The 16,493-nt window shown below is 45.9% G+C and overlaps 1 protein-coding gene across 27 annotated transcripts in view; it reads right to left on the bottom strand.

Annotated features, from left to right (window-relative positions):
• Positions 1-16,493, bottom strand: part of MAP2 (microtubule associated protein 2) — a 236,915-nt gene that overhangs the window by 58,568 nt on the left and 161,854 nt on the right. For all 27 annotated transcript variants that reach the window (XM_075094011.1, XM_075094013.1, XM_075093996.1 and 24 more), the window contains one exon: positions 11,953-12,238. In XM_075094011.1, coding sequence (XP_074950112.1) covers positions 11,953-12,214 — 262 coding nt within the window. In that variant the 5' untranslated portion in view covers positions 12,215-12,238. The remainder of the gene's footprint in view (positions 1-11,952; positions 12,239-16,493) is intronic.

Genomic DNA, 16,493 nt, shown 5'->3' with positions numbered 1-16,493 from the left:
CTCAAGGCACACAAGTGGCAAAATCCAAAGCAACTCATGCTAGGAGCCAGGAGCAATTCAGAAGTCTGCAGCGAGCCCTCTCCTCTGGCTCCCCAGCACTCCCTGTGCACGTTCTTTAGGCAGAGGCCTCTGCCATGCTGTCTAGCAGCTGTAAAACAAAACACCAAGGGATCAGTCTCCACACCCCCCCGCCCTGAAGTATGAAAGTCTATTAAAAAGGAGTCATACAAATGTCAGAACAATAAAGCAGTGCTTTAAAAATGAGCCCTCATTACTGCAAATACTTGTTCCCTGTGCATCCCCCTAAGTCCTATCTTCTTAAGTCTACTACTGCTTGGAACAAAATATTTACTGCTGTCAGCATTTCCCAGACAAGTCAGAGGTGGGAAAAGCTAATCGGTTCTGCTCTGTGTGATGCATTGGTAACACAATTTACAACTAACATGCAATATTGAAGCAGACAACACCAGACCCTCAGCCAGGGCAATGCAGTGAGGTCCCGCTGCCTTTCCTTGGACTTGATATCAGCTAAAAACATCACTTGCACAATGAAGCAGCTGTATCTACCTTTCTTTAAAACATGGACTCCCTAGGACTCACACAGAAGAAATCACTTTGGCTTCAAAACAAGGAACCGGATACTTAATCTTTTGAGTTTGAGTAAATACATGTAACAGGTAACTCACTTTTAAATCAATATTTGTTTTGAACTTCAGTACATGTTAACATTTTAAATAAACAGACTTTTAAGTACTAACTCTCTTAATATAAATGGGAGAACGCCCCATAGAAGTCAATGGAGCTTCAGCCACCTAGAGCAGGAGGTGACACGTCCCTTGAAGTTCATTTTTAGCTCCTTTTGGGCTGAGTTTAAACACTTTCTACAGTGTCTCCTGTGATCTTTTTACAGAAGAGTTCAAAGTATGCTACATGAACTCTACTGAATTTAAGTTTAAAATTAACATTAACCTGTGCACACGTTGTGTGGGATTTCTACTTGTGCCTGGTCAGAAGGACTGAAAATCATTCTGTCAATGAAACAGAATTTTAGTTCATCCTGTCAGGGGATATGGTGACACATGAAATGCAGCAATACTGTGCCCCATTCACCCTAAGGCTCACATGCTACCAGGCCAACCCTGCTTAACCAGCTAGCTCTGCAATGCAGCAACAGCTGCACAGCTGAGCTCCCAGCTCTGCTTCCCAGCCTTGCCCCACACCTCTACCAAGCCAGATGTCTTCCTCCTGCTGACTGTGAGGAACCGTGTTGTGCATTTAAAAATGAGCATGTAAGTGTTCCCACAGACAGGCAGAGCAGAACAGGTCCCGTGTCACACACAGATTAGCCAAGTCCTGCAGACGTTATGATGTGGGTGGATTTTCAGAGCAGTTCTCAGCCCTGCTCAGCGGTTCTGCCATCTCTCCCCCTCTGCTCTGGCACCGGCCCAGAGGAAGTGAGTCTTGTCTCTGCCAGGTCACTGCCATGGACCAGGACTCATCCCTGACCACTCACACGGCCTGCTCCCATCCACTGCCTCCCTACCCTTGGGAGACTACTGGCCCACACCTCTAAGCATGCAAAGTGATTAGGAAAGAGAAATGTGCATCTACTCTTGCAGAAGGGAGATGTGAGAGATGCACATAAAAGCCCTCCATCCACCTTCCGAACTACCTCTTGCACTTCTGACAGACCTGTATTCTCTGGGCATTTTAAACACCCACAAGCTTCTGCAGCCACGGTGAAGGGGATCATCTGGGTGCTGTGGGGAGAGCTGAGACCAGGGTTTGGGTTGCTGCAGTCACCGGGTGAGGTCTGCATCCAAAGGCTCTCAAGCGTACAGAAAATGAGGAGTGGCTGTGGAAATTCAAGGTCACAGAGGAGCTACTCTGGATGGCTGGGACAAAGCTGGGAGTACATAGAGAGAACAAGAAGGGAAAAAAAAAAAAAAACCCAGAGGCAACATAAGTGACAAAAAAGGAAGAGCTGATAGAGCAATTGTTTAGAATGACAATATATTCTTAAATAGAGAGAAAGGATGACAGTGAAAGGAAAGAGAAAGCAACTCATGGACAGGAACAGCTAAGGATTAGCTCCCTTTACAGCTCACCAGCAACCTGTGCAGGCTGCATTACCCTGGATTTGGCACATACTCTGAATTTGGGGAAAAAAGCAACAGTCACAGCTGAAGCCTTTTCCTTCTCTCATGTGTGGGGCAATGCAATGGATGAAAACAGTTTGGGTATGTCAGCAAGACTGCCAAATCTACTCAGCACTGGCAGCTGATACTTCTGCTCTTTTTTATTAATGTATCTGTTCACCAGATACACGGGCTGCATGGACGGAGGAGCAGACTGTAAATTAGTTTTATCATAACTGCCATAGGCTACATGGGTGGCTGGGAGGTGTACCAAACTGATCACATATCACTATGAATTAGTCTCAAGGAAAGAAATAGGAACGAATAATTGAAATACCTGGGGTTTATTTTCCCCTCCCAAAGTATATAGTGCCTCCAAGTGAAACTGATTTCTGTGAAATATTCAACCTACTCAGTCCTGAGTGGAAAATGACTCTCTGGGAAGCAGCTAACAGGTTTTCCTGCTTTGGAGATAATGATATCTCACAGTTATTTTCCATATGCTGCATGCAACTAAAAGTATTAAAGTTTTGACCAGGTATTTTCCACATGCAGGAGAAGGGTTCACTCACATGATGTATGTCCACAGCTGGGGCGTCTTGAGTTTCTTGCACTTTTTGCATGTTATGACGAATGCCTCAGTAATAACAAAACCCCCCAAAACAACCAAGACCTCATTTTTAAACCATCACCTCAGAATGGGTTTTCCAAGCACCACTGACTCCGCTCTGCAGTCGGTCTGTGAAACATGTAAATGTTTTGCTCAGCATCTCCCAAGGAACAAATGACAGAGCCAAAACCAGCACGCACCCCTCTTGCTTTGAGTCTTGCCTTTGAATTTCCACATCAACCTTTTCACAGCTGGTGGAGACAGGCACTGAACCATCAGTGCTCATCTCCCAGCTAATGCCAGCCACTTTATGCTGATTTCCATCCCTTCAGCTGGCAAAGGCAAGCAAACCTGTATTAATGATCATTATAAGAATTTAATTTAAAGTGAGCAGTTAATCTACCAGTAGCAGCTCCACAAAATGGAAAGACCCAAACCAAAACCCCAGTACATGTTTGGTTTCGCTCTCCTTATTCGGCATATGAATATAGCATGAGAAGAGATGATCTCCTTCTCCATATTATAACCTCACAGACTAAAACAGCAAAGATGACAAAGACACGGGGTTTGTCCCTGGCTTCCTTCTAATCTTTCATTTGAGTTCCTTGCTCAAATTAAAACCCAGATTGCCTTTGCTTTCCAATTTTAATACAGAGTAGCTCATCAGGGTTAGTCGAACCAAGAAATTTGCATATAAATATGTACTGTAAATATGCCCCAAAGTAATATTTCCTTTTTATTTCCATGAAAGTCGTGCCTCTGTGAGGACAGCAGAGTGAGGTCCCCATTGCAAAGTGCTCCCAGTCTCTCTCCCCATCTACCCTGTCTCCCTTAACCTTGAGAAGCAAACACTAGAGGAAAAGGAAAAAAAAAAAATTAAATCCTCCTTTCCTTTGTCAGACTCAGAGCCTTTGGCTCAGAGCTGTTACAGAGAGGCTGTGCACTCCTGAATGATAAATAAGCTCCCAGGCTACATACTTTCTCTCAGTGGAGCTTAAAAAGAGATCTCACTCCACGCAGGGACGTGTTGGCATGGCAACGCGGAAAAAAGAAATCAGCAACGCCTGGCACTCCTTGCAGGAGCACCAGACTGTTTGTGTGACTCTCATTTTTGTAAGTGATCTGATGGCACCTACCTCTGCTCTGCCCAAGGTTAAACCTGCGCCCAGCTGCGTGTGGAAGGGCAGACGTCTGGCTGGCACGCAGGGAGGACCTGCCTCCATCAGAAGCACCTGGGGTCAACGGGGAGCTGTGCCTTGCACTGCGCTAACCTGTGGTTAGTCAGGGCTGGAAAACACACCAAGCCACACACATGAGCCTCCGTAATGGGGAAAAAGGAGGAAAGGATGTGCAAAGCATGGGGGGTGAGCAGGTTAATGACCACAGCTCTGGGATCTTCTCTCCACAGCATGTGAGACCCTGAGAGCTAATAATTGCCTGCACACAGGGCAAGGGGCCAGGAAATGAGGCAGGCGATGCCCACCAGCATGTCCCGGGCTGCCAGCTAAGAACCTTGCTGCTTCTCTTTCAAGGTGACTTTGGAGAAGAAGATGCCATTTTCAGCTCTGCCTGAAACAAAAGCAGCTGTGTGTCTGCAAAACAAGACTCTGTTGTTTTGGAAATGAACCTTCCTCCAAATCTTCAGGCCCTCAGATCAAAACTGGAATGAAAAATTATGTGCTGGCACAGTCCCCAGTGATACCGCCTTCCAGCTGCAATTGCAAAGACCACTGCCCACTGCCAAATATTGCCCAGTGCTCCTGCATGTCCTTCATGCTGCCATCCTGGGGATGGAGACCATGATGGCTCCCCTTCAGACATGACAGGGAGGAGTCGAATCGCTCCACCTTCACCTCTCTGCAAGGGGCAGAGCTGAGCCAAGCCCAGAGGCCATGAGCCCACAGAGCAGCAGTGCACAGCCCTGTCCAGGGCCGTGCCACCTCCCCACGGTTCTGCCACAGCCCTTCTGCGTTACCTTGGGCAGCTCTTTTCATACCTGTCTCGCTCTTCTCCTGGCTTTTACAAGCCTTGTCTACTTTACGTAATTCATAAATGCACAAGCCGTCTCCTACAATACGCTGAAAAGGACTCTAGCACAATGAGCCACAATTTAGAACAAGGCCTCTGGACGCAACTGCCCCAGCAGTCACTCAGCTAACACCGGTGCTGGAGGGTCGAGATCCAGCCTATGGAAGCAGCAAAGTCAGGATTTACAGCCCCCATCACAGCAGGCAGTCAAACATAGATGGTGGGGAGGAAGGGCAGGGGCAAACAGACAAAAGGCAAATTTTTGTCCACAAGAAAGGGATGCAAAAGCAAAAATTTAACTCCCAGGATGTGTTCTGTATTTGATGTGATATTCATCCTGCAGCAGCAATAGCCATCCTGCCTAAAGCAGCCCCCAAAGAACATCTGCAGACATTTTTAAAAGGCACCTTCAACAAACAGCTCTCGTGGCATATAGCCTGAATTACTGGTGTGGTAGGAACAACATGTTATGAAAGATATTTCCTCCGTATCCTGGCCTGGTTGCTCTGTGTTGCCTCTCCAAGGTTGTTATCGATTATGTTTTCTGGGAACACTGACAGCACCAAGAGAGCGCTGGTTGCCAGGCCAACAAACTCATAGGCGTTTTGCTCTTACTCCTTACAGAAGCACAGATACTTATGCAATTCCCTCTTACGATGTTCATACCGTAATAAGAAAACACCAAAGTGAATCAAAATACCAACAGGGAGCCCAAAGGAAATGGCTGGTTGACGCCTTCTCTTGGCCAGATTCAACACTGACATGGCACAAGGCAGCAGTTGACTCTGATGGCGTTACTGCACCTGGTTTAAGAAACAGTTTTCAGAAGTTAATCCGAACCACTCTTTTCAGTAGTGCTTTAGGGATAAAAGAGACTGATGACTGAACTTCTCCACGTGTCTGATTCCCAGCCATGGGAGTCAACGGCACCTGCACACCGGGTTATCTCGCCCCACTCCCTTTCAGGCAGTAATTTTGCATGCTTGCACTGCCCAAAACTGTGCCAGACTCTCCAGCTCCTGCCAATACATTTCAGTCACTGACTGACTGATTTCTGAAGTCCCAAGACTGTGGGGGGTGACTAAGAGGTGGGAGGGCAAAGCCAGCCCCTCAGAGAGGTTAGGGTTGGACAAAATGTGATGTCTTACTGGATTTAGTGACTGATAGTGCCAACCACAGAAAAACCTGCAGAGATTGCTCTCTGCAGCAATTAATGAATATTCAGAGTCAGGGGGAAGATGGCTGGGGGTGGGAGACGCTTGGGAAAAGACAGAGTTTCTCTGGCCTCATTCCTCCTCCTCTACAGAGGAACAGCTGAGGGGACCTCTACAGCAAGCTTAACAGAGAATGGTAAAAACTCCCATATTCTATGAGTGCCCCAAAGAGGTTCTGCTGCCTCCGTCTATGCTCTCTTCAGGCAACATAATTTGAACATGTCTAAAATATTCCAATATGTCCCAGAAAAATGACACTTGTATTTCTCTTAACATGGAGAAGAAAAGTTTCAACAGTCTGGTACACTTGCCTGTATCTAAATTGGCAAAGATGGTAGTGCACAGTAATTACTGTCACATCTCCTGGGCAAAAGGAGGGAGATCAAAATGCCTAATTAACAGCTTCTTTCCCATGAGAGCCATCAATGACACGGTAAGATGCACTCTTCAAGCTTTGTAAAATAAATAGCTGAAATGGGACAAACACAGCAATCATATTCATCTTTGAATGTCATTGATATTGCATCCTTCGGAGCAAATATCAATATTTTGTCTGTGTTGCTCAAGACATGCTGCTTGCTGAAAATGCACATCTGACACAAAGGCTGAGGCAGCTTTGGGGAACTTGTGGGGAGGAGCTTGTGGGGGGCTCTGGAAACTCTAGGAGGACTTGGGCAGCAGCAGGACGTCCAGTGCAAACAGCCAAATGAAAAGGAAAGCTCTGACAAAGCAGTCCTGTTGGAAAGACAGACTAAAAAGGCCTCCATACAAAGAAGGCCTGTTTGTATGTTTATTGGCAGTGCCATCTGAGTACTATCACTTGTATGGCAAGAGAGAGGGAAAAAGACACACAAATGAAAAGAAGATTAAATGAGAAGTCACTAGAGGGGGAAAAAAACATTAACACACCATGGGACCAAGCAATAACTCGGTGCAGTTTCAGCCTAGAAAGGCTGTCATGACCTCTTGCACAGAGCTGCAATCCTGGCCCCGCACAACACACCACTGCAGCTCCAGTCCTGCCCCTTGTGGGCTGAACACCCTGAGCCAGCAGAACTGAGCGTCATAGTGATTTTCTAGCAGCGCAGTAGTTGTGAGGGCCATGAACAAGATCCTCTTTACGTGGAGAATGGCTACTACAAGGCAAGGCTAGGAAAGACAGTGGGATATAGACTGTTTCCTTGACACACTGCCAGGTGGCTGAAACAAGCACTGTCACTATCTTCACCATGGCTTTTTTGCATATCCAACCTAAAGGGACTCCCCACCCCTACTCAAGTATTTAGTGGCCATGACTGGGCAGCCTTTCAGGCTGACACTCCCTCACAGCTTTCATCTCACCGGCTCTTGGCCCTTCGTCTCTCCTTGCTCTCCCACTGCTGGGTCTGCTCCCCCACCCTTCCTCAGCCCCTCGCTCAACCCTCAACTCAATGCTGCCACTTCTTCATTCCTCTTCACAGGTCTAGGGGTCCCTCCTCTTTCTGTTCCACTTATAGACTAACGCGTACCAGTCTGCAGGTCCACCCAGCCACCAAAAAACCCGGACCCTCTCATTTATCTGTCCTGGGTTCCCGCCCACCCACCTTTCTTACCACTCAAGGGCTCTGAAAAACAAGGCAGGAGTGCTCAATCTGTGGTCAGTCTGCTGCGCTGTGCCAGGAAGTCTGCTACGATTTTCCAGCAGACTCTGCATCCCACCTGGTTTGGGTAACTTGCCAATTAATGAAGGGCTCTGTTTGTCACTCTGGCAGGACGTGCTACTGTCCTTAACATTGACTGACACTAGGACAGAGCCACTGTCCTGAGGCTCTGGTAATGTGATTTCAGGAAATGTACTCCCTTCATCTGTCAAAAAAAATAATTCATCAAATAACTGTGTGGGTAATCCAAACGCCCTCTGATTATAAACTTGAATTTGACATATAATGAAGAAAGCGCTCAATCAGCTGAGTCACTGTACATAAAGACATAATGTAGAAGATGCTTCACAATGCATCTAACTACTTTTACCCCTAATTACATAAATTTGACAGGTTAGTCATATTACTGAAAAGAAAAATAAATGCATTTTAAGTGTAAAAAAACCAAACCTTTTCAGCTTGATGTTCCTTGCAAGTCAAATATGACGGATTGTGTTGAATTGCTGGTTCCCAGGGACACTGTAGTGCAACTGTACTGCTCCTCAGCGCTTCCTCCCAGTTAGTTGACCTCGACTTTTCAGTAAGCAAAGAAAAGGCTGCCACTCTCGTATTGCATTATAAGTCAAACACATCCTGTGCTCTACTATTGGGTCCAATCCAAAGCTTTCACATCAGCCCACTTCAGAAGCAGTTTCTGAAGATTATGCTATCACACCTCCTTTGCAGCACACATCTCACGTGATGTGAAAATGTTTGGCTTGACAAGAGCTACAGATGTCATCCTCCCCTCTTAGTACTTCCAAAATCCTCACCAAAGACGCTCTGTGTGTGTGCGTGTGGCTGAGAAAGGACATGGACAGGCATAGACAGGGGAGAGCACATCAAAACTCAGTGGATTTCAGGCTGTAGGGAGCTGAACTGCCCCAAAGGCAACTTATCTTCAGGAGTTCCTTGAGAACTGCATGGGGCTGTGGCTGGCAGAGGCATGGTGCTGAGGATGGAGCTGGGTTGAGCTGATCTGCCAGGGGCAGCCCAAGTATATATACAAATATATATACACACAAATACATATAAAAAGGAATAGCTGCTTTACTGCCCTTACTTACATTACGTTCATAACAGCTTCCTGTGGGCTATGCCAAAAACCCCAGCCTACTCTCTCATGCGTATTTGCCTTTGCCGGATCAAGCCCTGAGGCTGCCCTGTCCACAGCGCTGTGCACTCTCCCACGTTCCCATCGGTCCATTTGAAAGGAGGGCATTGATGTGTCTCCATAATGCAGCCATTACCAATGTGATACCGAGACAGATCAATCAAAGGGAACACAACAGCCAGATTCAGAGGATTCCAAAATTGAAGTCAGACTCAGTAACTCTTAGAAGGATGCCAAGAGAAAGACACACACATATATACAGGAAGGCAAATTTTAACTGTGCAAACCTAAAAATGTCACTTGCAGTGATGGATGGGATGTGTTTTGGCAAGAACTGTTACTTCCTCCCCCATTACCACCCCTTGCCTCTGCATCAGTGTTGGCATAAGGTGCCTTTGTCCTGGTGGCCTGACTCTAACCTTCCCCTAACACACAGCCCTCAGATTTTACAGCACGAGCCCTGAAAATGGGTGCTCTGCTGCTTTGCTGTGCCCTGAAGGGATTATTGCACTGCTGCAGAAGACCTCTCCCTAGGAGAGGGCCATTTCATGACTAAATCCCATCTCCTGGGTCGGTCAGGTGCTGAAGAGCTTCCTCAGGCAAAATGCCTCAAAATGTAACTCAGCTTTCATCGGCAGAGATGGGGTGGTGGGTGGCTGCCTGGGAAATGCCCTGTTTATACTAGTGCTCCGCTGCAGTTGAGCTGGTTGTTGCAGTAGCTGGGGATTTATGGACTCCAACATGAAGGTTGAGAAGCCATAGATTTTCCTAGGTTATGGTGCTGGACTTGCACCAGGGAAAATAAAATCCCTGTAAATCCACCCAAACCCACAGTTTGGCTTAATTATCTTGGTTGACCTTGGCTTCCTGTGTATTTTCTCCTCAGCTGTTTAGAATCAGTGAGCTACTACAAATGATTAAATGATTTGTGCTATTGGTTATTATGTGTATCAGAGTGGCATTTAAAAACCCTACCTGATACTACACCCCACTGCAGTTAAAATTTTTAAGCACAGCAAAGATGACTGAATTTGATGGCGAATGGCAATCCTGATTTCAAGATCAAACTCTGAATCAAACACCAAAAATCCACCTCTAAACTTCTTGCTTCACAATGCATTAAGCACATCCAGCTAGTAAATACTAGTGTAAAATGGCTACCCACGCCCCGGTCCCTTTCTATCACCACAATAAGTTGCCAACAGGTTTCTCCTTCAAAAAGAGAAAAATTATTAAAAATATATCTTAAGTACCTTAAGATGGTTTACATTGCATTAATTAAACATGGGTTTAGCCAGTGTGTCTGTGTGCAGTGCAAAAGTTTCCAGAGAGCTAGGAATTCATGCATGAAGGCAAGCAGTTTTAGGGACTTTTCTGGTGTTCAAGGACAAAGAAAGATGCCACGAGATAAGCTACATTAAGACTCCTAAACAAAAACTGTATGTATTGACAGTCAGCCCTCACCCCAGAGATCCTGCAATCTAAGCAGGCAGCGAGAAAAAAGCAGGGGAGAAGGAAATGAAGCCACAATGTGGTGACTGAAGCAAACTTCGCCCAGATCAAGAGCAGTCTTGTTGCCTTGGTAAGTGCATGTCCCCAGTCCTGCTGCCTCGTTTTCACTCGTTCTGCTGTTTAACCCCTTTCCTCAAAATCCAACATGTAAACACACTACTACAATGCTGGCTGATGGGCAGCAGTGGGTTGTGGGTTCCCACCTCCTCTCACCCATTAGCTGCAAACTTTTAAATTAAACATCCAGGTCTCTCTCAGACACTGACAACTGCTCAGAACCTCAGCTTGAAAAAGCCTGAGAAGAGCACTTCTCCCTTTCAAAGGAGAGGAAATTCCTCTTCATCCTCTAAAGTTATTCCCACTTCTCCAAGTGTATGGGTGGGACTTGCCCAAGACTGCATGAAAAATCTGTGGCAAAGAAGAGAAACGCACTCAGTCTTCCCACAGCCCACGCCAACCCTTAAGAACTGCAGCATCTTACCTCTGTGATTCCTGTACATTGGCTTCTGCTTATTTGCTGGCTAAGCATAGCACGAAGTTGGGTTACAGCAAAGAGACAAGACCTTGTTATCATCGCCCCAAACAATCATCCACAGCGATTGCTTACACAGGATTTCTTTTACCTTTGGCTTTCAAGTTTTGGCTATCCACAAGAAGAGACTCTCAAAATCTAAACCCATTTACTTTTACCAGAGAGTATAATTTCCAGCACAATTGCTTATGAAATGACTGTAGGGTCCAAGAGCCGTAAAATTCTCCAGCTGCTGAGAAATTATGGATGACATCTCCAAATGATGTCAACAGCTAACAAACATTGCTAGAAAGATCTCTTTAGCATGCATGGATGGATGCATCAAGGGCAGTTGTGTCTCTACAAGAGAAATTCCTCTTGCACTGTGCATTTGGGGTTTAAAGTGGGAACTCTGCATAGAGAGAATTAGCATTTATTTCTAAAACAGGAAACTTGCTTTGCATATTTCATTTTGACACAGTCACACTTTTTTTCTTTCCCAAATAACAAGCTGAATCTTAAGATCCTAACATAGTCTACAAATAGACAAAGTCCCAGGGAGTATCCAGTGAAATATGCCTGGACAAGGGTGAATAAATGCTGACGCTGAATTGTGGTATTCCCGGTCAGACTGAGTAACACATTTTTCTGCAAATAGTTGGTGGTTTCAAGGTGTTCTTACTTGTGAGCAATAACAGAAGAACCCATTTGTCATGCACACACAAACACATGCAAGACCAATATGAGCTATCTGTACAAACAGATGAGGAAACAGCTGAGCAGTTTCCTATTCTGTTCCAGCCCAGAGAAGCTGAGTGGATGCTCTACACCAACCTATTCTCTCATCCCCAGAGAGTTGACCATGTCCCATCTACCAAGATGTACTAAGGCACTGTCACACCTTTCCTGAAGTCTTCTCAGAGCACTGCCCAGGATCCTGGGTAAGGACGCAAGCTGTGCACACCCAGACGAAGATGCAGCCCTTGCTGTGAAGAGCTAGTGCCCTTCCAAGGCACACGCTCCCTCATGTCAGCTCTCCCGTGCCCTAGGGCACGCTTGGCTCCAGCTAACATTTCCCCTTGGAGAAACATCATCCAGTGGTCTGCAGAGCCCCGTGTTTCGTGGCGGGGCACTGAGGTGCATTACCTGCAGTCTCTCTGTCTCCCGCTGACAGCTCTCCATTGATCCCATTCTCTTTGGTCTGAGCGTATGTCCCCGGCTGCTCGTGGCCGCCCAGCCCTGGCTCCTCGTCCTCTCGGTAGGGAAATCCATTGGCACTTCTGACCAGTCCAGCACCTGCGCCACTCTGTTCCTTAATTTCAGGAGAATGTGGGTGTGAAGAGGCCTCTGTTAGCTGACCTGAAGTCCAGTGCGGTGCCTTGGCTTCGTCTTTCCTGTCCTCTGCCATGTTTCCTTGCCTTCAGCACCTGGCCTGTAACGACATTAGCAGGAGAGATCAGTTCCAAGCAGGTGATGGTGCCCCTCGCTGGCAGGCAGTGACTGGGCCCAGCACAGGCACGTTACCAGCAACACTGCCAGGGAAACTCATGTCTGGCAGATGAGAGAGGGTTTAGATGCAGAAGTGTCTCTGCTTGTCTGTCCTGGGCATAAACAAACTGCTTTAAAACCAAAACAAACCACAAGTGGTAAGAATTATGGGTCAAGCCCTCCCTGACTCCCATATGCCTTGCAATTATTAGCAACAGTTTCTTGAGGGCTGCCCTTTTGTTAATCTGATTTTAACTCATTAATTGCAGCTAAGTGTCGATGCACTTAATGAGAAGTGAATCGGTCATCATAACGCAACGACAGCTTCCCAGGGTGATAAAAGGAAGAATGCCACAACTGCTCAAAGAAGTGAAGCTGCTATTGCAATTTTCATTGCAGTTGCAAAAATCGGGTGCTCTTCAGGCACAGGACTGCAGGGCGATGCATCCTCTGCGGCACATGTAGTCTGATCTAGGCACGTTTGAGAACACTCACTGGGTTCCCACAGCATGTTCTATTTGACCGTGTTTATATCCCCTCTTACTTGCTGTTTTGTGAACACTCACACTCACTCCCTTTTGTCCTATTCAGCCTGTGGGGAACAGTTGTTTCCCACACAAGCATTTGCATTCTCTTATGACTATCACTATTTATACATAAACAAAACAAATCATTATTTGCTACTTCACACGTATTTTGCTCCTGTTAATTAGCTCTCATCTGTCCAAGTGAGGAAAAGAAGCCACTACACAAGCCATAGGCTTTGGCTGCTCCTCACAGAATGTAGTAGTAGCTCCTCAATATGTAAGTCTAGGAAGACAACATATTGTAATCTGTGTTTCCATGATAGGGTAACCTCTGAGGAGGAAAGAAAGGCTTGACCTGAGCTAGCTACTTTAAAGCGAAAACCATCAGGCCTTTTCCAAAAGCACTTGATACCTGTTTTTTCCTGGGAGAAAAAAAAACACCTAAAAGAAATCAGTTGAACATCACCAGCCACGTATCACAGAGGCTGAGCAGTCTAGAAAACAAGGGACAAAACTGGATGATGCATATATTCTGCAGATGTTTAACAAAAGCAACCAAACAAACCAGAAGAAAACCCTAGTTTCCACAGAGTCAGGTCAGTTTGGAAAAAACCTCTAAATATGAGAAAAAGCTATTGTTGTTTGTCAGATAATCATTCACAATTGATAACTCAACCCCTTTCTGACTGGATATTATTGTTTAATAATAATGGCTTTCAGAGCTACTTTAAATTAAAATATCATGGTGAATCATGAAAATTAGTTTTCATTCACAATAAATATGTGACTCAAATTGTGGTTCCACCCCAAAAAGGGCTAATAACTCTTTTGCCTCCTGGTGAAGCTGCTGTGTTTTGGGAAGCGCAGCTCTGTCTGCTCTCACCCTGACCCAGCACTCTTCCCTGTGGATAACTAATTGCATGAAGACTGCAGGAGCAGGTGAAACTTCAAGCCCAGTTGAGCTGTAATGAAAATGGTGGGCTGAGCTGTATCACAAAGCTCGGTGGCAATGAGACATGCCTCAATCAACCACAGAAATAGTAAACATGCTCCACATCCCTTTGCCTTCCCCTCCTCCTTTACCCTGATGGAAGATTCATCAGCGAGCCATTCTGCATATACAGCAAGAGCCTTAATGCAGCCATGTCAAATCATACCAGAAGAGATGATGGGGCAAGTACGGGGGAGAGAGCCTGAGCTGGGCAAAGATCATTCTCTATGAACCAAAGAAATAACCCTCTGCCTTTAGGTCTGTTTACTACATTACACTAGAAAACATTTTTTCATCAGAACCTTTCCAAAACATGAGGCCACAGGACAAACATCTCTCTCTGTGCAGGAGTGAGTAGCACATATCCAGAGCCACCAGCATTTGGGGTCTGAGGACAGAACAGAGCCTGTTCTGGGAAAAAAGGAGACATTCTCATCTATGTCCTCTGAGGAAGCTCCAAAAAAAACAACGCAAATCCTAACTCAAGGCCTTCCCTGCCAGTCCAGGGTGCTTTGAACCTTACAGTGAGCCCCAGGAGCAGTATGAATCTGCCCATCAGCAGCTCAGCCCCTGGGTCACTCACGAGAGGAGCCCAGAGCCTCAGCAGGGAGACGGAGGGTTGCACAAGACCTGAGCATGGGGAACGTGGTTCCAAAAATCACTGGGATGAATGTAACAGTTATTATCCCACCACCGCAGTTTGGAGGCTATTATCCCTGAAGTGCCCTTCCCCATTCCAGGCAGACACTCCCTGCTTCACTTGAAGCTCTTGAGGAAGGATATTCACATCCTTACAATGGACTGTGTCACAGAAGTCCTCTGTGAAAGTAACAGAAGTGCTTTTATCTTTAAAAATAAATACAGTGGGCAGACTTCAATGAGAGCTGTGTGTATCTGGAGGCAGAATTTGGCTCAGTATTTATAATAGATGGTTACAGAGCGAAACATGGATGAATTCATTCTCAACTCTCTGTTATTCATCAAGTGCTCTCAGAGTTTATAATGGTAGTAGAAACACAGCGAGTCACACAATGCATCTTTGTACTCAGCAATTTAGCAATGACTATCTGCTAAACGGCATGATTCATCCACAGCTCAGGTTCAAATCCAGAATACACAGATATGCTTTTTACCATCAGGTTAGTTGTTTTTCTGTCATTTCATTAGCATACCATGGAATTAAATTAATCAGGTAATTCAAATATTGACACAGAAATACCAAGAGTGGACAAATATTATGGCAGCATTAGGTATATAAAAAGAAGAAACCTGTAATAGTTTGCACAATCTAGGGAAACCCAGTACCTCAGGGAAGCAAAAAGTTCCTCTTTCCACTACAATTTATTCCTTCTTTGCATAAACTGCAATAAAGGCTTTCAAAAATATCAGAAAAGAAGGCACAGACAGTCCTCTAAAACGTCATGTTCCTTAGTTAAAAATTAATTTGGATATTAATGAGCCTTTTTTCCCTGCCCATTACAGCAAAACCTCAGTATCAGAGAATGTACAGCAGCAATCTTACTAGTACATTCTCACCAGTATGTTCTCACTGCTTTTCTTGTCCATCAGCCAAAGTTAGTGGCGGTGAGAGGGTGACGGAGCCAGGCACTGGACCACGGCAGCCCCAGGCGAGCAGGAGGCTGCGGGAAGGGTGTTGGAGCTCGCGGGCTGTACCAGGCTCAGCTGCACCAAAGCCCCGCCACTGCCCTTTGCTCCAAAGCCATCCTGGTGACAGCATGCCAATGTGCCAGGGGGCATGACTGAACGTCAGCACAGGCTGTGCCAGCTACATGCACGGGATTGTGGAAACACTCCTTCATTATGTTCCCCACCCTGAAGTCTGATCAAAGACAAGTGCGCAAACCAGGGTAAGGGAGTGGGTGTGGGAAATCCCTCCTTCTAGATCCCTCCTTCTAGAGGGATCAAGCAGGCTTAGTTTTGCACCACAGACCACATCAGTGATACTGACACACATCTCCTGTGGGCCATGCACAGCCCTCCCCCAAAAGGTTTTCCTTGCTCAGGCTGACATACAAGATGCTACTGAAAGCCTGGCCATTCCTGCCTGGAGAGATCATGTTCCACCAGCAGCCAACAGCAGCAGCAGCGAAGCAGCAGTGAAGAGACACTTCACAGACCTTAAATTCATGTCCTTGTAACTCAGGTAGTGCACTAAGGATGGCATTATGGATCCAAACTGGACATCCTGCCTTCTAAACTAAACTTGTAGCAGAAATGGCGGTAAAACAAACTCCCCCATCCTTCCCAGCCATTTGGGAAACTGTATAGAGACAAAAAAATACTTAAATAACTTGGAATTAACACAGGAGGACAAGCCTCGTGGGGAACATGTGGTTCAACTTTGCAGTTACCTCCTCCTTTCACAGGCACAGTATAATTGTTTCTTAACCCATATGCTCTTTTATGTGATACCAGTTCCAGTTGCCGTGGCTGGGTTGAACCAAGCGTGAGTGCTCTGAACCCAACACACAACAAATTACCCACAGTAATAGAGCATGAGAGCATGATATGCAAAGCCCAAGACAATGCTGATTTAAACATCCTGTCATGCTAGCTGTCCTTCTATATATTGCGTGAGTACATCTTGCAGAATCATCTTAGCATTATATTAACATTGCCTTTGCATGTAAGCAGATTAATTTTCTATGAATTTCTCTTTT

Source organism: Phalacrocorax aristotelis, chromosome 5, assembly GCF_949628215.1.
Source record: "Phalacrocorax aristotelis chromosome 5, bGulAri2.1, whole genome shotgun sequence".
Classification (NCBI taxonomy): domain Eukaryota; kingdom Metazoa; phylum Chordata; class Aves; order Suliformes; family Phalacrocoracidae; genus Phalacrocorax; species Phalacrocorax aristotelis.
This window is presented reverse-complemented; position numbering and strand designations above follow the sequence as displayed.